At 43.9% G+C, this 22,625-nt stretch overlaps 1 protein-coding gene across 7 annotated transcripts in view; it reads left to right on the top strand.

Moving 5' to 3' along the window:
- The window catches only part of SPECC1 (sperm antigen with calponin homology and coiled-coil domains 1), a 167,322-nt gene that overhangs the window by 124,067 nt on the left and 20,630 nt on the right, over positions 1 to 22,625 (top strand). For 6 of the 7 annotated variants that reach the window (XM_037880578.2, XM_043531150.1, XM_037880577.2 and 3 more), the window contains 2 exons: positions 1,886 to 2,039; positions 3,322 to 3,424. In XM_037880578.2, coding sequence (XP_037736506.1) covers positions 1,886 to 2,039; positions 3,322 to 3,424 — 257 coding nt within the window. Of the gene's footprint in view, positions 1 to 1,885; positions 2,040 to 3,321; positions 3,425 to 22,625 lie in introns of those variants that run through there. The other variant, XM_043531151.1, reaches the window with a different exon arrangement.

Consider the following 22,625-nt stretch of genomic DNA (forward strand, 5'->3'; position numbering starts at 1 on the left):
AGGTAATTCTCAGGGTGAGACTGGGCAATACTCAACCACTTGAGTGACTCCCCAACCATGCAGAGTGGGACATAGTAGAGAGAAAGCAGAGAGAGTAGTGGTGGAGGAAATGGACATGTGGTAATGCAGGTGGCTGGAGTGAATGTTGGCCCCTTCTTCAAAAGCTCGGTGTTCTTGATGCTGTACTTCAAACACTCCCTTCCCTCTGACTCCTATTTCTGTTGATCTTCTCCCAGCAAGGCACAGGGCTTGTCCACACAAACTGATCAACTATCGTGGAAGAAGCTATTCTGCTATAGCTATGACCAACTGACTCCCTGTGTGAACGCTCTATCCCAGAATAAAGTTTGCTTTGCTGTTACGCTAAAGCTATGCCAGTCAATTGCCCCATGTACACAGTTCCTTACTGGAGAGGCTTATAGCTTTCTTCTGTGTAAAAGACCCATTACCTTAATTGAGGAGATAAATACTTTGGTTGCAAAGTGGGAGACCGCAAGTGTAAATCACCAGTAACGATCCACCTCACTCCTGCCCTGGCAGATATTTATCAGGGGAACTGTTTACTGTAACAACAAAAGATTAGGCTCTGGACTCCATGCTGTTTGTCTAGCTTTGCTAATGAGCTTTGATAGAGTAATAGGAGTTTCAAGACCTCCGCAGAGCAAGGATTAATGACTTGCATCATTATTTCCCATTTCCAATGAGAAAATGTAAAGTCTTTCCCTCTGAATCTCTACAACCTCAACTGATAGGCTGCCCCCTACTGACCCAGCACCTGAAGCCCCTCCTCCCCCTTTGCAAGCTGTCCTTTGACCAATGACTTGGGGGCATTGGAATGCCTGACTGGCTGTGGTTCTGTTTCTGGAAGTTCCATCCTCAGGAGGTGGAAATTCCAGAAGTACAATGCAGCGCAACAAATGGGGTCTTGTTTCTGCCTCTTGGGGCACCCGTGGGCCTGGGGAATTGGTTTCAGTTAGTGCTGAAGTTGAGGGGAGAATGAGTGGACACTGTACAGTTGTTAATTTATTAATAAATATGGGTAGAAGGGACAAGAGACAGGGGAAGCAGTTATGCTGAACCCAGATCATCCATCTCTAAAGCTAGATTTAAGCTCTCTGTGAATTTAGTGCTGGTAAGTTAGTCTCACTTTGTACACAGAAGAGGTACAGTTCAGCAGCCATTGTGTAAGCTTTCCCTGTACTGCTCCCCAGTACAACGTGCCTCATGCTTGATGTCTAGAGAGAGAGGAGTCAGTCTTTGTGCCCCATTTAAGCTTTTGCCTCTCTGCAGAGACTGTCACCATGGAGTTGCATTAGTGCTCTCTGCTGTGATGTGATGTTAGCCTTTGTGATATGGACACTTGTCTGCAAGTAACTTGCCAAATTCATTTCAGGCAGGATGCCAGCCATTGGGTAGTTACTAGTGGGTGTTGCTGCCACCCTGGGCTGGATTTGAACCAGCAGCCTAGAGGCAAAAGGCTTGTCTCATTTCCAGTCCTGTTAATGGCAGGTTAACAAAAAGAGTCTGATAGTGAGCTGGTCCCTTCAGTCGTCTAGTGACCATGTCTAGGGATCAACTTTTGAACCTTTAAGATGGTAGATTTTGGTATTTCCCTTCATTCACCTGAGGCCCCCGCTCCCCAGCGGGACTATCAATCACAGGAAGCCAAGCAGCGTGTACTGTTGAAATCATCAAAGTCCTTGCTTGTTACAGTCACCTCTAGTCTGTTCAAGGTTTCCTAACCCCATGTCCGTTTAATGAACAACGGAGTATGTTTGTTTAGAATCAAAGCAACAAGCTACATATTGTTGTGTGCTGCTTGGTAGGGCAGTGATTAATCAGATTCCTCAGGCCCAGAGACTGATGGCTTTTTCTGTTCCCACAGACCTTCTAAAAGGGAGGAGTGAGGACCTGAAACCAGACCATTACCTCCGCAAGAGCCCTTCCCTGGAGTCTCTGAGCAAACCCCCCTCAATGGCCTTCAGCAGCAGGATGCTGACCTCCAGCCCAAGCGGCCTGAGACCCCCCAGCAAACTCAGGTACCAACTCAGTGAAAAATGCAATCCACTGGCCTGAGCCACCATTTTAGTTGGCAAACTGATGGCTGTTTAATTCAGTGGTTCCCAGTCTCTGCGGAGCTCCCATACAGGAAGTGGGTAGGGATGACAAACGGAGGACTAGCAGTGATGTTCATTGTTAAGGAACAGGAGTCCCCAGTGGCACTCACCGTTATATACCAGTATTGGTACAAGCACCAATCAGTGGTCAGGCACTATTGTTGTGGTGCAGCTTTGGTTGTAGCTATAAATAAAATCTAACCGAGAGAGTTTGAGATATGAGAGGAAACCAAAGTATTAATTCTGGCCCATATAGTACATCTGCACTGGAAAAATGTATACATTTTTCTGCAAGTGCTATTAATAGTGGAAGCTTTTAGGGAAGACAAGTGCAGGTGTTTTGACCCTGCTCTGTGCCTTTGTCTTGTCGGTAGTACAGTTTCCACGGTAGCTAGCACCAGTGCAGAAAAATGCGTGCAGATTTTCCCATTTTAATTAAGACTTTTATTCTGCAGTGGTATTCTGCAGTTGGGAATAGCGTGACCAGATGTCCTGATTTTTGTCCACTGAATGCATCTGATGAAGTGAGCTGTAGCTCATGAAAGCCTATGCTCAAATAAATGTGTTAGTCTCTAAGGTGCCACAAGTCCTCCTTTTCTTTTTGCGAATACAGACTAACATGGCTGCTACTCTGAAACCTGATTTTATAGGGACAGTCCCGGTTTTGGGTCTTCTTCTTATATAGGCTCCTATTACCCCCCACCTCCCTGTCCCGATTTTTCACATTTGCTGTCTGGTCACCCTAGTTGGGAATGAGCTTGCTGCTCCAGAATAAATTAGGTAACTTCTGTCCATGGTTTACGCTAAAGCCCCAGTTTTAGAGGTGCATTGATAGAGGTTCATTGAAAATTTGCCTTTTGATGTCTGAAGAGGGAGGTGAAAAGGGAGTGAAGGATGATGATTGTAGCTGTAGAAAAAGTAGATCAAAGATATGCATTCCTTTAGATATGTTTTACTGAGTGCTTCCCAAATACATTTTTGTCATAGGCTTTGTTTCCGTTTGTATCCAGTGATCCCAAACTAATTTGTGTCTCAGAGCTAAACACATATTACAACTGCCTGAAAAGATATTCCATATAAGTTGTTTGCATTCTCCCACTGAGAATGTATTGTGCTACCCTGGTTTATCATGTGCATGTAATGTCAAAAGTGAAAGAGAGGAGCTGGTTAAATCAAATTTACTTCCTTCCCCTCCCCCAATTAGTGTGGAGAGAAAGGACCCATTAGCAGCCTTGGCCCGAGAGTATGGTGGCTCCAAGAGGAATGCACTGCTGAAGTGGTGTCAGAAGAAGACTGAAGGTTACCTGGTAAGAAGACACATGCATTTAATTTTTCATTGGCTTGTGCTGTGAGCAGCTATCATTTCAAGGAAATGTGTGTATTGCAATCTGCAGATTTTTCTCTGTTGTCTCCTCTCACTGGGTGTTTTCCATCCACCTTCTTATTGAAAGCTCTCTCTAACCCTCAAGTCCCCAAAGTTACCTTTGGGTTAAGTGACTCGGTTTACTTCCCATCATATGCTGAAGTATTTGCTTCATCCAAATGTCACTGAAGGTCAGCAGTAGAGGGTATATGAGCTGCAGCTTTAAGCTGAGGGCATATGTCTCAAATGCCATCTTAATGTCTTTTCCTTGGATTTCCTCTCTGAGCTCTCAGAAGATGCCACTTCTTATGACCGTTCTGTGAAACCAAAAAGATATTGCCCGGGGTGGCCTTGATCAAGAGGGTCCTGCTGTCTCCCTGATGGCCCCAGTAATTTTCCTCTTGACTGGTCAGCAAAAGCTCAGTAGCACTGGAGGAATTGTTGCTATGTCATATTATAATTGGCTTTATGCCAACAGTCCTGTTATTGGCTCAAACAAATGTAGAGAGAATGGACTTGAAAGCTTTGATCCTGATACTTACGTGTTTTTGAGGGAGCTGGATAAAAGGCTGATAATGGAATGAATCCCAGAGGACTGCTGTCTTTCCCTTGAGTGTTGTGTAAAGTGCAGTGTAGTACTAACTGTACAGCAGCGGAGAGCTTATTTTGAATGAAACACAGCTTCTGCAGCGATTGTCCGGGTAGCTGCCAACTCTGCGTTTCTAAAACGTGTGATATAAAGACCGTGTGAACAGAAAGCTTCGACTGGATGGCCAAGGTTCTGTCCATGCAGGTTCCCGGGTATATTCACACTGGTCTAGAGCCATCACCTTATTGTTGAAATGTACCATGTCCATGAATCATCTTGCAAATGCTGTTTGTACTGGTAATGCGAGGCTCTTTCTGATGAGACCTTACAAGCTGAAGGCCTGTCTGATCTGGCTGGATACCATGGCAGTGTTGTGATACAGAAGCAGGGATTTGCCCTCCTGTCCTACCCAGAATTTCCCCTCTTCCTATTCTGTGCAGTGTGCTGTGCTCAGGTTGGCTGCTGCCCTTCATTTATTGGGTGGCTGCAGGTCATTGTCTATGTGTGTCGCCTATGAAGCACTTTGGGATGAAAGGTGCAATAGAAATGTAAGATGTTTTAAATTACCCTGAATTCCATGTAGTTTAGGACTATTTAAAAAGGTAAATGAGATGACCTGGGTAATTTAGGCTTGTCTATCTGACATCAATTCCAGGCAAGATAATAAAGAAGCTGATACAGGACTTGATTAATAAAGAATTAAAGGAGATTAATATAATTAATGCCAATCAACATGGGTTTATAGAAAATAGTTCGTGTCAAACTAACTTGATATCTGTTTTTGTTGAGATTATAAAATTGGTTGATAAAGGTAACAGTGTTGATATGATTTACTTGGACTTTAGTAAGGTGGTTGACTTGATATTGCACAACATTTTGATTAAAAAAAACTAGAATGAAATAAAATTAGCATGGCACACATTAAATAGATTAAAATCTGGTTAACTGATAGGTCTCAAAATGTAATTGTAAAGCGAGAATCATCAGCAAGTGGGTGTGCTTCTAGTGGGGCCCTCAGGAATTAGTTTTTGGCCCTATGCTATTTAACATTTTATCAATGACCTGGAAGGAAAATATGAAATCATCACTGATAAAGTTTGCAGATGACACAAAAATTGAGGGAGTGTTAAATAACAAAGAGAAAGTCACTGATAGAGAGTGATTTGGATTGCTTGGTAAGCTGGGCACAGGTAAGCAATATGCATTTTAATACAGCTAAACGTAAATATATACATCTAGGAACAAAGAATGTAGGCCATACTTTACAGGTTGGAGTACTCTATCCTGGGAAGCAGTGACTCTGAAAAAGATGTGGGGGTTGTGGTGGGAACATGAGCTCCCCGTTTGACACTGTGGCCAAAAGGGCTAATGCGATCCTGGGATGCATAAACAAGGGAATCTCAAGTAGGAGTAGAGGGGTTATTTTACCTCTGTATTTGGCACTGATACAATAGCTCCTGGAATACTGTGTCCAGTTCTGGTGTCAAAAATTGGAGGGTGTTCAGAGAAGAGCCATAAGAATAATTATAAAGCATTGGAAGTTGTGCCTTATAGTGAGAGATTCAAGGAACTAAATCTGCTTATCTTAACAAAGAGAAGATTAAGAAGTGATTTGATCACAGTCAGTAAGTACCTACATGAGGAATAAATATTTGATAATGGGCTTCAGTCTAGCAGGCAAAGGTATAACATGATCCAATGCGTGGAAGCTGAAGCTAGCCAAATTCAGACTAGAAACAAGACATCAGTTTTTAATACTGAAGGTAACTAACCATTGGAACAATTTCTCCATCACTGGCCATTTTTAAATCAAGATCAGCTGTTTTTTTTCTTGAAGATCTGCTCTAGGAGTTATTTTGGGGAAGTTTTCTGGCCTGTGTTGTACAGGAGATCAGACTAGATTATCACAGTGGTCTCTTCTGGCCTTGAAATCTATGAACCTGTGGTTACGTCTACACTGCATACTATTGGAGGTGATGTGTAGGGTATGTGTAACTACATGCCACAGTGAAAAGCAAGCTGCATCCACACTGCAGTGTGTAGCTACACACATCAGCGAAAGGCTCTGGTTGGGGGACGCATCAGGGAAAGGCTCTGGCAGCAGGGGGAGCTTCCGGAGCCTTTCTCTGCTGCCTCCCTCACTGCCAGAGCCTTTCACTGCGGCAGGGAAAGGCTCCAGTGGCAGGGAGCTGCTGGAGCTTTTCCCTGCTGCCTCCCCAATGCCAGAGACTTTCCCCATGGCAGGGAAAGGCTCTGGCAGTGGAGAGGCAGCAGAATGCTGCACTGCTAAAAACAGTTATGTAGACAAGGGAGGCACTGCTTGGGTATTTAGAGACCCATGTAGGGTACGTACCCACAGGATTCAAGCCTGTCTTCACCCTTCTTGCCTAAGCAGTGCCTCACCATCTACACAGCTATTTATAACTGTGTTGGGGGGCATGCAGCTTAGGTACTCTACATGCCACCGTAAGGAGCGTGCAGTGTAGACGTACCCTGCTAAACTATTATACCCACTGCCATTTTGTAATCACTTTATAAATTGTGGCACATTCTAATTCCTTATCACATTCTTTGTCTCTGCCATTACAGAGAGAAATTCTAGCATGGAATACCTGGGTTTAGGTGGGATGTTACTTTCCACAAACTAGGGAACTTCATCATAGGTTGCAACATATCTCGTGTTATGTGACGCTTGGAGTTGTGTGTAAAACCCAAGCTAACGCTTGTACTGAAAGAAAATTAGGATAGACTTGTCACTTCTGTGCAAGTGAGAGCAAGCCCAAGGAATTGACTGGCTGAGCAGAGAATGCCATGTTTACCTCCATGCTTTCTGTGTCATTACCAGCATTTGGTTCCAATATTTGAGAATTATGCAGTGAAGGCATTAAAGTTTAGCAGCTGGTTCTGACCTATTGCTATTGTATCATTGCTCTTAATGTTTCAGAAGTGGGGCGTGATGACAAAGCTTCATCCCAAGCAAGAGCTCTTGGGTAGCTGTGGTTTGTGTTTGACAGAGACAAACCAGGGCTTTGGCTGTGCTTCTAGCTGAACTTTTGGGCTGTAGTAGGCATTTAGAACAAGATGAATTGTTGTCTGTACACTGTGTGTATGAGACACTCTACTCTGTAATGTTGACATTTTTCTTTCATAAGAATAATATTGTTTGTTACTTAGGATAGAAGACAAAAGGATTTATTGCCAAATAATCCATGCCTTGGAGCAAAACTTTCATAAACAACAAAACACATATTTTTAAATAAACAATTTTTTTTCTCTCCACAACTAGCTCCTTTATGAAACTTTAGCTGCCAGAGCCGGCACCTTTGAAGAAGAAAGACAGTAGCTTTTCCCTTTGAAACAAATTGATTTGGAGACCATTTTATTGTTGTCTGGTAGTGCTGGCTCATTCACCAGGCTACTTACATTAACTGATTCATCCTCCCATTAGCTACTTATGTTAATCGTTCGCCCATCCTCCTTGTGAAATAGATACGTTATTACTGCTCTCATTTTGCATAGGGCCAAACTGAAGCAGAAGGACTGAGTGATTGGCCTAAGGATGTGTGTCCAGAATGGTAGAGCCAGGATTAGAATTCAGGTCTTCCAAGTTTCTGGTCCTCGCCTCAATCCAATATGCCATGCTGCCTTCTCATATAGCTGTATGTTCTGTGCAGGACTGTAAATATAGCTGTACTCCATTGCCCTCTGGCCTTCTGAAAATCTCTAGGTCTCAAAGTTTGACTTTTCCATCCAGTCCTTTGCAAATGCTATATGAAGTAGAAGTTGGGGTTGGAAAAGACCTGTTAGGTCAACAAGCCCATCCCTCTCAGCCAATGCAGGATTGTTCCCTATAGTGTTGTCCAATCTTTAAATGTCCCATTAAATGGGCTTCCACAATTTCTCTTGAGAGACTCTTCCCAATTTGTTGGAACTCATTTACCCCATCATCATCTTCATCATTGCAAATCAAGCACCACTTGATTGATCTCTAGCAAAGTGCTTAAGGTAGGGGTCCGGTTGTATAATCAGTCTATGTTAATCACTAACAATGTTGTCATGCCACCAAAGCTTTTGGTGCCCATGTGATCGACAGTCATTTGTTGGTCTTCCATTCTAATGATATGTCCTTACCAAGAAAGTTGCTGAAACTGAACCAGCGCTGATGGAGGTGATTGTTCAATTCCTGATGTTGTCTTGTCACTTATTATGGAGCAGCTGATGAAGACTACGAGAATCAAAAATTTCAATCTGGTGCCCTTCAGCCTTCCTCAATGCCCACGTTTCACTTCCATACTACACAACTGGTGTAGACGTGATGTTACAGCTTCCCCACAGAGGCTGCTGAAGAGTCCAAAACATGGCAGTAGCTGCCGATACTCTTTCGGGTATCATTCAGCACTGTTTGTGACACTTCCCAAATTGAAGCTCACTGCTAGAAGCTTTCCCAGATTGTCAGCCAATATTTTCTTTTCCTTAATGTCATCCTGTTACTCCTACATCGGACTAATGCTGGTGCTTTTAGTGGCACTAACATGCCTTTGCCAGTGTATGGATCAACTCAGACTCTACAGGTACCAGCCCAGTACCAAGAAAGCCAAGAACTCCCATGCAACAAGAAAACAAAAGGAAAAGACCTGTTTTTTTACCCTGAACCCAAGAAGTGGGGTTAAAATATGTTATTGGATAGCAGGCCACACATGAGGCATGCATGGCAGTCTGGGTCTACATGTTGTTGTTCCTTTTGGAATTAGTCTCTGGAGGAAAAATGTTCATGGTTCAGAGGACAGTGAAAGCGTTGGGTTTATTTACAGCCACTGGAGTGATCCCACTACTCACCTGGCTGCACAAAGTTTCAAAGGGAGCTGTATGACCTTTTTGGCCTGTGCTCTGGTGAAGCTCTTGTTGTCTCCATGACCCTCCTCCTGTTACTGTCTTTGCTGAAGCAAAGTGATTTGCCTGAGGTTGTTTTTAGAAAGGGCAGTCACATTGCCTGTATATATGCTCCAAGAGAACCAGGAGGGGCTCTGATTGGGGGGCTGCCAGTGGGGTTTATCACCTACAGGGTAAGTTTTCAGAGCAAGGTCTTAAAGGGGAATGAACAGATGGGAGAGGAGCAGATTGGTTTAGTGTGTGGATTTTGCTCCTCTCCTCACTTCGTGCTCTCCTTCCCCCCACTGCCCTACTTAGAGACAGTTTCTTTTGGCTGTCTTCATCAGTCTCACTCCCAATTTCCCTGTACAGTGCATTCTCTGAGACTTCTTGAACTTTCCCACCGTGTTTCCCCTGCCATGAGGCCCAGGATTCCAGGCCCTAACCTCCATCAAGAAGGACTGAATGTAGCCCAACTTTGCTTCCCCATGAGTCCTGGCCTCCCACGGCCTTGCTGATATTAAGCTCCATATGGAGTCTTTATGATTCCCAAGTATGAAGAACTGGAATGAGTTGGAGAATGCCATCCTCCCTCCTGACTCAGCTGCTGCCCTCAGCGGGGAATGACACAATGAAGAAGGCTTTTGTGCTGAACCATGTTAATATGCATGGCCACTTTGTGTCTTCCCTTCACATGGTGCCTGTGCCTCAGTTCACATCACCAGTCACAGATAAACATGAGCAAACCACAATGTTCTTGGTTATGGTGACTTCCCACCGGGTTTCCCCTGCGATGAGGCCCAGGATTCCAGGCCCTAACCTCCATCAAGAAGGACTGAATGCAGCCCAACTCAAACCCCATCAGTCAGCTGACTCCTAATTGGAACTACAGAATAGGAGACCTCCCACCTGACTGCCCCGCTCCATTTTCAATAGCTGAGCTTGCTGCCTCTTAAACTCTGTGTCTGTTGGACAATTCCTGATTTGAGTTACTTAGCTTGGGGGAGGGAACTCCTTCCTGTTTAAATTACAGGGAGATTAGATTTGATCAAACAATTTGAGCTGATACTCATGGTGTAGACCAGTAGCAGCTACCACTCATGCCCCAGATCCCCCAGTGAAAGCTGGATCGATTGGCTAGGAGAGTGACTGGGGATGAGTCCCAGGGATGTGTGAATAAAACCTCGTCTTTTTAGAATGTTTTAATCTGGAGGGGGTAACACCCCTTCTACTATTAGTAGAAATGTACACCCTACTCCTGCCCCTCTCCCCTGTGTTGATCAGTGAGAAACATTCCTCTTACTTTGATCTCTAGCATCATCCACAAGAGGAAAAGTAAATACACGTGGGGAGAGAGACCCTGGAGGAAGCTGAGAGAAGAGTAACAAAAATGATTAGTGGAGTGGAAGGTATGATTTATAAGGAAGGACTGCAAGAGTTTATAGCTTTGTTTTTTTATGCTTATTGCTTAGCTATCTGTCTATGGTATTTCTAAAGTAGATATCACTTTGGTATTTAAGCAGTAGTCTGATAGTTAAAGATGGTAAACACTAAAGAAGAAGAGAAATTATTTAGAGGCATGTAATTAGGAGCCATAAAATGAAATAAAGGGGGAAATAAGGTTTAATAACCAGAATAAAATACCTGACAATGAGATCTATTATGCTGTGGAATAATCTCTCATATGGAGTGGATGTGTCCTTGCTAGGGACACCTAAAACTAGGCTGGATGAAACTGAATAAATGCCCAATAGGAAGCAATCCTGCCTCGACCTGACTGATAGGGCATAACATGGCCCTGCCTAGGTCATTCTATAGAGGAATCTCTTTCTGAGTTCCTTGTCCTGGGTGTTGTTTGGCATTTGGGGCAACAGTTTCAAACAGTTATTCCTCTGTTGCTGGGTTGTTTTGTGTGTGTGTGATGTGTTTAATTTCAACAACAAAACAGAATTATGTGGAATTAAAGCTTGTGTGATGAAAAGTGGATGGGATAGGGTCAGGGGGTTTTGTCAAGGCAGCCTTCTGCAGCTGAAATATAGTTTTTAAATTCATGTCCGTTTCAGGCGCACACACCCTTTCAAACCTGTCATTTCTCTTACATGAACCCATGTGAGAACCCATGCCCTCTCCTGTGGCCTCTCACTCTGCACGTGCGCGCACACCTCAAATGTCCCTCCAGCTCTCCCAGCTTGCTGACGACATGATCTGCAATGTGAGGTAGTGACAAGATGACCAGATCTGATAACTGCCTATGTGGCTCTAAAATCCAATTACCACAAATCCTCTAGACTGTAAATGATGGCTCAGAGGAAACTATTTCTGTCAAAACAGGTTTTTCTGTTGTTCTGGTCTTTTTCATCTGTTTAAAAAAAATTATGCATCATAGCAACATCAGGAAGTTGAAACTTGGGTGCCCCCTTCTAGTTATGGAGTAATAGGTTCTGTTCCCCTGAGTCTTCACTCCCTGCAGCTGTTGAGAGTCCTTTTTGTTGCATTATCGCGCTCCATAATCCTATCATTAGTGGCTGTGGTGGTATTTAAGTGCTCCAGTTCTCTTTACTCTCTGTGGAGACCATCTGTCAAGGGGCCAAATCTCTCCAGATTAAACCTATTACCAGCCAGAGTTGTATTATGAGAACATAGGACATCAAGAGGCACTTATCCCTGGGTCATTAAAAATGGTGCTGTCACTCTATTGCTTCTGCCACACACGTCCTCCCGAGTATGGGCATGTTAGTTTCACCAGTCAGGTAGGATGAGCACTCTGTTTAGTAACAATGGAAATGGTATCAAGTTAGTGAATACCGATTGCTTAAAAGAACTGCTTGGTTTTCCCATTCTTGTTTCCAGCCACTAAGCAGTTTATTTTTTGTGGGGGGAGGGGAATCAGCATGAAGAGAGTTTTACGAAGCTGAACCCATTATCCCCAGAGTAATAGGACAGTAGCTCGTGGACTCTTTCCAACAAACTTGTAATGGGTTCCATAAGAACTCTTCTTGAAGAGCCAATATCTTTATTATGGCCTCATCTTTGCAAATCTCTTGAGATTCCTTCCTGTATGGAGGGCCACTGGTTGGGAACCAGGGCATCCTGCAACAGGCACAGGTGAGATAGCAATTAGAGCTATAAACTCTGAACATTTTAAAATCTTGGTCCGATATAAGTTCCCTGTCAGTACCCCCAGGCTGTTGCATTATGTCTGCTCCCGACCATGGAAATTTCAATCCATGTGGTCATGGTTAGTGGCAGAGGGCACTTTCACTGGAAGCCAAGTCATTCCCAGCAATAGTGGCACCAGTTTGAGGGACTACATAGGGATCCCAGGTATTCATTTATTGGCTTCAGAATGAGCACCAAGAAAAGGAGGACTGGTGGCACCTTAGAGACTGACCAATTTATTTGAGCATAAGCTTTCGTGAGCTACAGCTCACTTCATCCGATGCATGAATGAATGAGTGAATGCATGAGTGAATGCACGAATGAGCACCGCTTCTCCAGTCAGACTCAATACCATCTTGAAGGCTCTCAGCAGCACACAGAAACTACAAAGTATTTTTCATTGTGCTCTTCAATATGGCTGGACAAGCCTTGGATCTCTTTCCTTATAAAATATTCTTACAGTTCTGAGCAAAGCTATACCAGAATGGTTGGCTTCCCTCCCCTTGGTTTACAGAGTCATTTGATCATGAAGTAGGTAATAAGAATCCCAGAAACATTATGCATGTTTGAGAAAGTACAGTTCGGAGTTTGTAGGAGCTGTTTATGGGACAACAGTCTCAGAGAGTTGTATTGTCTTCCACTTGTTTATTCTAAATTAGCCAAGCATGAAAAGCCAGTGGCTCACTCTAGTTCTTAGCAATTTTGTCTCAAAGTTCTGGAGATTGTCTCTTTAGGCTGCCTTTGCTTGAGACAGAAATAATTTTAGAGATGTGACTTGGGAAGGGGTTTGGGGTATATGGAACACAGAGTGATAGAAATGTAGGGCTAGAAGGGACTGCAAGAGGCAATCTAGTCTATCCCCCTGAGGTAGGACCAGGTAAGCCTAGACCATCCTGAAAAGTATTTGTCTAACCTGTTCTTAAAAGCTTCCAATGATGAGGATTCTACAACCTGTATTGGTAACCTATTCCAGTGCTTAACTATCCTTATAGTTAGAAAGCTTATCCTAATATCTAAGATAAATCTCCTGTAAGCCAGCTGTTATTTGTCCTACCTTCTGTGGATATGGGGAACAATTGATCACCATCTTCTCTATAACAGTCCTTAACATATTTGAAGACTGTTATCAAGTTCCTCCCCCCTTTTTTTCTGAAGACTAAACATACCCAGTTTTTAAGTCTTTCCTCAACAATCATGTTTTCTGAACCTTTTTATAATTTTGTTGCTTTCCTCTGGATTCTCTCCAATCCATCCACATCTTGCTTAGTGTGGCGCCAATACTGAACACAGTATTCCGGCTGAGGCCTCATCAGAGCTGAACAGAGCAGAACAATGACCTCCTGTCTCCGGTTAATACACCCAGAATGATATTTGCCTGATGCATGCTGGAGATGAACCCTTTACCCTTCGAAAACATGTTTCTTCTAGAAATATGATAACAGCCCTTATTCTGGATGGAAATGTCTTTCTTTCTGTTTGGGTTGAACTCACCTTCAGTTCCAGTAAGTGCCGGTGTGAAGAGGTCTCCAACACTGAGTCATTCAATGACAATCTACTGTACAATGCTTATTTATAATAGTGCCTTCCATGCACAATATCTCAGCAAACTGTCTAAATAAACCCTACAGTCTTCCCAGGGCTACTCCATCTTAGAGTGAGAAACAGAAATTTGAAGTAGATTACATTTCAGTTTCCTTTCCAAAGCATTAAGTGCATCTGTTCAGTGCTCTGCCCACCAGCAGCCTCAAAGCCCATGTTTCAGAACATGCAAGAAGCCAGCGATTCAGGATCATAAGATGCAATGTCCATGCAATAAGGATGCAAAAGCTTGGGGAGATAAACAGAGCCTGTGCCTCTGCCAGTATTTGCTGTTTGTCATGGAAGTATTGCAATGGAGGACTGATTGACTCAGTGGCTTGTCCGTGATATATGGAGCCTTTTACCCTTTGGTTCCCAATTCAAATCCAGTCCTAGGCAGTAGTGATCAAAAGTGCTGGCCTATAGTATATGAAATGAGTTAGTGGCCTATTAGAACCAAGGTATTGTAAGATAGGATCATGTATATAGGGTCCATCTAGTCCAGTATTCTGACAGTGGCCAGCCAGCTCCATATGCTGTACAGAAAGGTCCAACCTCCTCTCCCCCCACACCATAATTGTCAGTTCTATACTAACATGCCCATGATGATGGAAGTTTCTTCCTAGCTCCAGGAAGTTAGTGGTTTGTGTCCTGAAGCAGGAGAGCTGTCATCCCTTTGTAAAGCTTTATCATGAGAAGTGTAACAGCTGCTTTTCTTTTTAGTCAGACAATGATCTAAACCTTTCTCTAGTCCAACTAAGCGCTTTGCACGTATTACTTTGTCCATGTCTTGTCTCTGACCGTATTCTAGTGAACAGCTGCCTGCGTCAAAACCCCACCATCATGAATGATGTTAGCTAGCACCCAAGTTGGCAGTCTCATTAAAGAGGCCAAGGAGAGACTGAATCAACCCTCCAAATCAGGGCTGAGGCACACTGAGCATCCTGTTCCCATTTTGTGCCTAGTATAGGACTTTGCTCACCTGAGCAACCAATCCAACACCTTTCTCCAGCACTAATGTAACAAACCTTAGTTGTACAGTCTTGAGAACTGTCTTTGGTGGCCAGCGGAATCCCTGCAAAGTTGCGTTCTGTCCTGGATGAAGACAGAACCACAGAGCCTATTGCATTCTGACTTCCCAGATGCGCTCGGACTGCTTTTGAATGATGGATTGATTCTTTTCTTTTTTACTTTTATCTTTTTATGTCAATAAGGGGCATGAAGTCCTTTTGATAAACCTCTGAATTGTGTTGACCTCTCTCTATCAGAGAAGCTGTTACCAAATCCCCTGACTAAATATATAATTAATCATTAGAGCTAGTTAAGCAGAGGCATTCTGTAGTCTGGCAGTAACACAAAGAAGTGGATGTGCAAGTTTACAGGCCACCTTTGGAAATGTGCCCTTTACAGAGATAAGAGGAGGTAAATCCCATCTGTTATTGCAGATTGTTTACAAGCACTTTGGAAAGATCTAGATTCCCGGAGCACTATGATTCTGTGTGCTAAAGCTCACCAGCAAAACAACTTCTAGCTAATGTGAACTGGCTGAAGGAAATCGCGGAACCAAAACCAAGTACATTTAAATCTCAAATGTGAATCCATTTCCTATATGAAGGGCTCAAGCTAAGTCCCTAGACTGGGAAGAAGTGAGAGCTGCTCTCTCCTGCCATAACCTGGATGTGGCAACCTGAGACTAGGGTGTGCTGGCCCAGTTGTCTCTTCCCAGTCTGCTGATTTTAAAAAGCTGCTGTTTTAAGGGCTTGTCTACAAAGTTATACCACTTTGACCATCCTAGTATAGTTAAAGCTGTACACCCCTCCTTATAGAGGTGCTTTATACCAGTACAGCTATTCCCATATGAGAAGGGGGATAAGCTATAAGCTATCCCCACTGGGCGCTGTGATAACTATTTCACTTAGGGCGTGATGTTTTTAACTTAAATCATCATACAGGTATAAAGTCTGTTTGGAGACACTGCTTTGTGACATTGCTGCCTGAGGAGTGAATGAAATCTCAGTGACGAGATAACTGGCTCTGTGGATGAGGGGAAAGCAGTGGACGTGTTGTTCCTTGACTTTAGCAAAGCTTTTGACATGGTCTCCCACAGTATTCTTGCCAGCAAGTTAAAGAAGTATGGGCTGGATGAATGGACTATAAGGTGGATAGAAAGCTGGCTAGATTGTCGGGCTCAACAGGTAGTGATCAATGGCTCCATGGCTAGTTGGCAGCCGGTATCAAGTGGAGTGCCCCAAGGGTCAGTCCTCGGTCCGGTTTTGTTCAATATCTTCATAAATGATCTGGAGGATGGCGTGGATTGCACCCTCAGCAAGTTTGCAGATGACACTAAACAGGGAGGAGAGGTAGATACACTGGAGGGTAGGGATAGGATACAGAGGGCCCTAGACAAATTAGAGGATTGGGCCAAAAGAAATCTGATGAGGTTCAACAAGGACAAGTGCAGAGTCCTGCACTTAGGACGGAAGAATCCCATGCACTGCTACAGACTAGGGACCGAATGGCTCGGCAGCAGTTCTGCAGAAAAGGACCTAGGGGTTACAGTGGACGAGAAGCTGGATATGAGTCAACAGTGTGCCCTTGTTGCCAAGAAGGCCAATGGCATTTTGGGATGTATATGTAGGGGCACTGCCAGCAGATCGAGGGACGTGATTGTTCCCCTCTATTCGACATTGGTGAGGCCTCATCTGGAGTACTGTGTCCAGTTTTGGGCCCCACACTACAAGAAGGATGTGGAAAAATTGGAAAGAGTCCAACGGAGGGCAACAAAAATGATTAGGGGACTGGAACACATGACTTATGAGGAGAGGCTGAGGGAACTGGGATTGTTTAGTCTGCGGAAGAGAAGAATGAGGGGGGAGATTTGATAGCTGCTTTCAACTACCTGAAAGGGGGTTCCAAAGAGGATGGCTCTAGACTGTTCTCAGTGGTAGCAGATGACAGAACGAGGAGTAATGGTCTCAAGTTGCAGTGGGGGAGGTTTAGGTTGGCTATTAGGAAAAACTTTTTCACTAGGAGGGTGGTGAAGCACTGGAATGCGTTACCTAGGGAGGTGGTGGAATCTCCTTCCTTAGAAGTTTTTAAGGTCAGGCTTGACAAAGCCCTGGCTGGGATGATTTAGTTGGGGATTGGTTCTGCTCTGAGCAGCGGGTTGGACTAGATGACCTCCTGAGGTCCCTTCCAACCCTGATATTCTATGATTCTATTATTCTTTTTCTGCTTCTCTGACTCCAGCAGCAAAAGTGTCACATATGTGGGGTGGCTCCACACAGCCTTTTCCTCCCCATGCAGAGGTTTAAGGGATCCTTCTGCAGAGTGTCAGTGATGAGTGTGGCAAGGAGGGCTCATCCTGAGAGTAAAGCAGGACTGAGAATTAGGAGGTCTGGGGGTCTACTCCCAGCTTTGCTACTGAGTGTCTCAGTGGCCTTGGTTATGTTGCTTAATGTATCCAGGCCTCAGTTTCACAGCTAATATTGACCCACTTTGTGGAGAGTGGGGACTGTGTGATTCGGTGATGTTTGAAAAGTGCTTAGAGAGACCCTTTGATACAAGTACAGGGTTGACATTATTTGATATTTCCATCGCGCCCCCCTCCCCGCCCGATTTCAGGGTCACATTCCCTTTCATCCCACATTTTCTCCTGAATTAAAGCCCTCCCCGTCTAAAGAAAAATGTTTGGGCATGATCTCTGCACACGAGGTTTCTCCATATGGCCAGTTGCACAGCTGGAGTCTCTAGAGCAGGGCTCAGGGTTTTTTTTGTTTTTTGTTTTTTTTTACTGTTTTTAAGTGCAACAGCCAAACCATAGCACGTTGGAAATAATCAGGTTAATTACTGACATGAGCCCCTTTCATAGTGACTCCAGCATGTCAATATGCTTGTCTGATGCACCTAAATATCCTGAGCCATATTTTCACTTCATTCACACAAGAGGCTTTATCCTGTAGACAAATACAAGTCTTTTAATTGGAGGGACAAAATCAATACCCATGCAGCTCTCATATGCGGTACTTTCTATCCTGCTGGGTAATTGTAAAAATAGCGTTTACATTGTAGCCACCCCAAAGTCCTGGAAGGAATAACAGTCCCTGAAAACACTGAATCAATTGAGCATCAACGGGAACAGCTCCAAATCATGACCTTAAACTGGGAGTGAGCTCAGCCCTTCTTCTGCCTGCTGCACCAATCCTCTGACCTGGTATCTGTAGCTATTGGACCTTCTCCTCCCTTTGTCTCCATCCTCCACTGTCAGAGCCTTCAAGCATAGGTGCTGGAGCTAGGGGCGTTGGGGGTGCAGAAGCACCCCCTGGCTTGAAGTGGTTTCCATCATATACAGGGTTTACAGTTTGGTTCAATGGTTCTCAGCACCCCAACTATACAAATTGTTCCAGCACCCCTGCCTTCAAGGGGTCTTCAAGTTACTCCCCCCCCAGAAAAGTTCCAGAACTTGGAGCTAATTTGTATGCTGTATGTACAGAACTCTATTGATAACTGTGGGAACAAAGCAGAAGGCTGATTAGGAATTCTGCACCTTCCCCCCCAGGCAGGAAGTAACTGTTACTGACATGGCTACAGAGGAGCGCCAGTCCCCCCTCTCCCTCCCTATCCCCACCAAGTATCTGTGTGGTCCCCAGACCTTTGCTGGTGCAGCTTTACTAGTACAGCTATGAGACACAGCCCATTCTGTTTCTTTTCTTTGGTGGAAAAGTGGGCCAAATTCAACAGTGATATAAGTTATACAGCATGTGTGAGCCGATAGGGAGCTGCATAGAAGTGCTAAAGTTGTGTAACTGGCATTCAGTGTGTGAGCAAAGCGAGCATAATTCATACTAAGGGGTAGCAGGGGGAAGTATAGCAGGAACAGTAACTCACCAGAGAGCTGTAGGATTAAATACAGGAGGAGGATTGCTTAATCTTACATCCTGGCAGTGGTTCCCAAGCCTGCTACACTGCACTCTTCTACCCTCTCTGCATATAACTTACATTTATTTTGCTCACCAACTAAATAGCAAATTGGTGCAAGTTACACAACTTTACCAGTTACAACAATCTGTAACCTCCATCCCCATTCCCTCACTCCTGAATTGGCCCAAAAGGGCTGTGGGAGCTGCACCTGCTTCCATCAGGACTGTTTGGCCCAGTGTATTTACATAGTGAAGGGCTATATGTGAACATCTGTCTCTTCTCCCTCATCCCCTGTTGGCTTAAAGGGGGTGGAGAGCACAGCAAAGGACAAGGACCATAAATGAGCAACATGTACAAAAGTAGTAGTATATTGATCTTAACTAACCATTGTGCTGGCCCTTGTTTCCATAATTCTGCATCATTGATGTAAGTGAGTTTTAGCAACGAGTACGTAAGTGTAGAGGAATTTGCGTTTAAAATGAGAAGCACACCTTACTAGAGAAGGGCTCCAAAACAGCTAGTATATGTCCAGCCACTGTACTGGCAGCTTTCTTGTTCTCCATAATCATAGACTATCAGGGTTGGAAGGGACCTCAGGAGGTCATCTAGTCCAGCCCCCTGCTCAAAACAGGACCAATCCCCAATTTTTGCCCCAAATCCCTAAATGGCCCCCTCAGGGACTGAACTCACAACCCTGGGTTTAGTAGGCCAATGCTCAAACCACTGAACTATCACAGCCTTTGTTTAAAAAAACAAGTCTCTGGCTCTTATGGTTGCAGAAAAAAATTTTAAATCTAATGCCTGTATTTCAAAATGTCCATTACTTCACACTCACTTCTGCAAGTGGTAAAGGGGTAATGTCTGTGGGCAGCAATAGAACAAGTAGCAAAAGGAGCCCAGGAGGAGTATGGTGGGAGATGGGGGTTTCTTTGATCTGTCTAGGAGTGCAATAAGTGAAGCATGCTTTCCAGAGTTGCCATTAAACCTCTGTCATGCTGCTGTGTTTAAATCAGATGAATTTACAACTTTTTACATGTGCTTTGTTGTATTATCTGAGCTATTTTGTAACATACAAGTATAATCAGCAGTAATGTTTGGCTCCTGGCAGAGGCACCAGTAATGGGGAAGACAGGGATAGAAGCGCACACACAGTTTCAGTGTAGGGTTGAAGCAGTCTTTAGAGAAACTGCAGTGTGCTGAACCATTCAAATTTAATTTGCTGGTATGATTGCGGTCCCAGAGAAGATATTCATACACCCTGGAGGAGGCAAGGATAGAAGGTCTTTTGGCTTCCTCCCCAGTGTCACCTGGCCATTTAATCTCTATACAGTTAACAATATTCCTGTTCCTCGGGTTATTCTGGATTTTTGTATTTAATCCAAGAGGTTTGGGTGTGTTATTGCACATTAAAAAGAGACATGGTAAGGTAATCTCATCATGTTTCCCTGTAACAGATTCTACTAAATCCAATTTGCAAATCATTTGAGATTCTAAACTGCTCTTTGAAAATTGATGGGTGGAATTGGCTCTAAATCCCGCCAGTGCACTATGTAATTGCAGAAGAATCCTGGTGGCCTTTAATTTTAGGCTTTCAGCCCTTTGCTCAGTGTTAACGGAACACAAACACACTTGTAATTCTCCCCTGTTCCTGGTGTGTCATATTGCCCAGACACTCCAGTGCAGAGTCTCATGTGTGCTCAGGAGGCTGGGTGAAAAGGAGCAAGAGGAGCCCATTTGCCAGTTCTGCTGCTCAACGAATATTAATATTTAGAGGCTTGTTTAACCAAAGTTCAGAGTCTGCACATTTCTCTTGATGGAGCCTCTTTGGCTGAAGCCTGCTAACCCATCCCTTTCCCATTATGAGCTAATACATTCAAATTAGATTTACAGTTTCATGGCACTGTCAGTAACGTGGGGTGGTGTGATAATCTCCTGGGGGCAGCCTTTCAAAGCACCGTGATCAAATCTTACAGGAGAAGGGGCAAAGTTCAAGTCTGCAAATCGGTGCTCAGTGAAAGGGCGGTTCCTTTTCAGGCATCTGTTTCTAAATATAACCACCTGAAAACACAGGGCCCTAAAGATTTCTTAGACTTTCACTCCAGGGAGGAGATATGGGCCTCCTGGGCAGCTGATTCAGGAGGAAGGGAGAGATTCATAATGTAGGGCTGGTGAGATGGTGCCGTGCTGCCATTAAAAACAGACAGTTCCATTTGGTTTGTTCTACTTATTTGTTTTAGCTAGTTCTGTTCTAACACAAGTGTGTTAGTTTATATTCTGCCTGGGGCTTAACCGTGGGGACAGGCTACCTTGGCCCCTTCACCAAGGTAGCCATTCAGACCACTGGCTTGTGATTGGCAGCAGGAAGTTTTTGCATGGTAAGGGGGAAGGGAAAAATGACTGTAAAGTCCCCCTCATTGCAGACTTTCTCCCTCCCAGTCACAGTCCAGTTCCACTGATGTGTCTATAATTTATTACCCCATGGTTTAGAAGGAATTATAGCTCAAAAGAGCCATTGTTGGAAGCACGGCCTGTCATCTGCTTTGACAACACTGTTTGGGCCGCTCTTATAACAGGCTGCCATCAGAAGCCCCTGACTTTTCCTGTTGCTTTGCACTGAAGACCTGGAGTCAGAGATGCGCTGACATCAGATGAGGCACTGTACAACAAGAACTTAAGGTTTCCTTGTGTGCCTGCTATCACAGTCTTAATAGCACTCTATCTGTAAGCAAAGAGCCACAACATAAGAAGGGGCTAAGCTCAAGGCATTGAAGGTGCTCAGCACCTCTTTGGATTTGGCCCACCATACTTATAGTAGATTATAAATTTAAAAAAGTTGTTCTGTAAATAATGTCACCTGAGGCTTCTTTTCTTTTTAGCTTTGCTTCGGTTTTTTGGTAATTTTTACCCCTTGTAAAGGTGAGACATGTCGAGGGCAAAATAGAGATAGACATTAGGATACAAGTGAGAGCAGGGCATATTGTGGCCATGAACTGGCAAAATTCCTCCTCATAACTGCCACTGCACCTCAGTTGTGATCTGGAGCTTCCTCTCACTTTGCCCTTCCCACCTTGAGCTCCCCACAGGGCTCCAGCAATGCCTCCTCCTTCATGACCTACATCACTCTATATTATTCCATACCAGTGCCTCTTGTGAGAAGAGACTTTCAGTTGTTCAAAACTGTGGGGGGGGTTGTGTTGCTGACAAAAGCCCACTAAGAACTAATCGAGACCACCAAACTTGTAACCCAGCTATTCAGAGGTGAATGAGTAGCTAAGAATCACAGGCTCTTCTGAGTTTAAAATTGGAGGCTTGTTAGTATCTGTTTCATCAGACTCAGTACCTCAGCACCAGTCAGTATGCTGCTACAGGTATATTAGATAATTAAGTCCAAGGTGGACTGCAAAGAGTTACCCAGTTTTGTGAGATCCATTTGTAACTGGACGACAAAATGGCAGATGAAATTCAGTGTTGATAAATGCAAAGTAATGTATATTGGAAAACATAATCCCAGCTATACATACAAAAAGATGGGGTCTAAATTAGCTGCTACCACTCAAGAAAGAGATCTTGGAGTTGTGGATAGTTCTCTGAAAACACCTGCTCAGTGTGCAGAGGCAGTCAAAAAAGCTAACAATGTTAGGAACCATTAGGAAAGGGATAGATAATAAGACAGTACTATCATAATGGCACTACATAAATCCACGGTACGCACCCACACCTTGAATACTGTATGCAATTCTTGTCATCCCATCTCAAAAAAGATATATTAGAAATAGAAAAGGTACAGAGACGGCAACAAAAATGATTAAGGGTATGGAACACTTTCCATATGAGGAAAGATTTAAAAGACTGGGGCTATTCAGCTTGGAAAAGAGATGACTAAGTGGGGATATGATAGAGGCCTATAAAATCATGAATGGTGGGGAGAAAGTGACTAGGGAAGTGTTATTTACCCCTTCACATAACACAAGAACCAGGGGTCACCCAATGAAATGAATAGGCAGTGGGTTTAAAACAAACGAAAGGAAGT

This window comes from Chelonia mydas, chromosome 17 (genome assembly GCF_015237465.2).
Source record: "Chelonia mydas isolate rCheMyd1 chromosome 17, rCheMyd1.pri.v2, whole genome shotgun sequence".
NCBI classification, from domain to species: Eukaryota; Metazoa; Chordata; order Testudines; family Cheloniidae; genus Chelonia; species Chelonia mydas.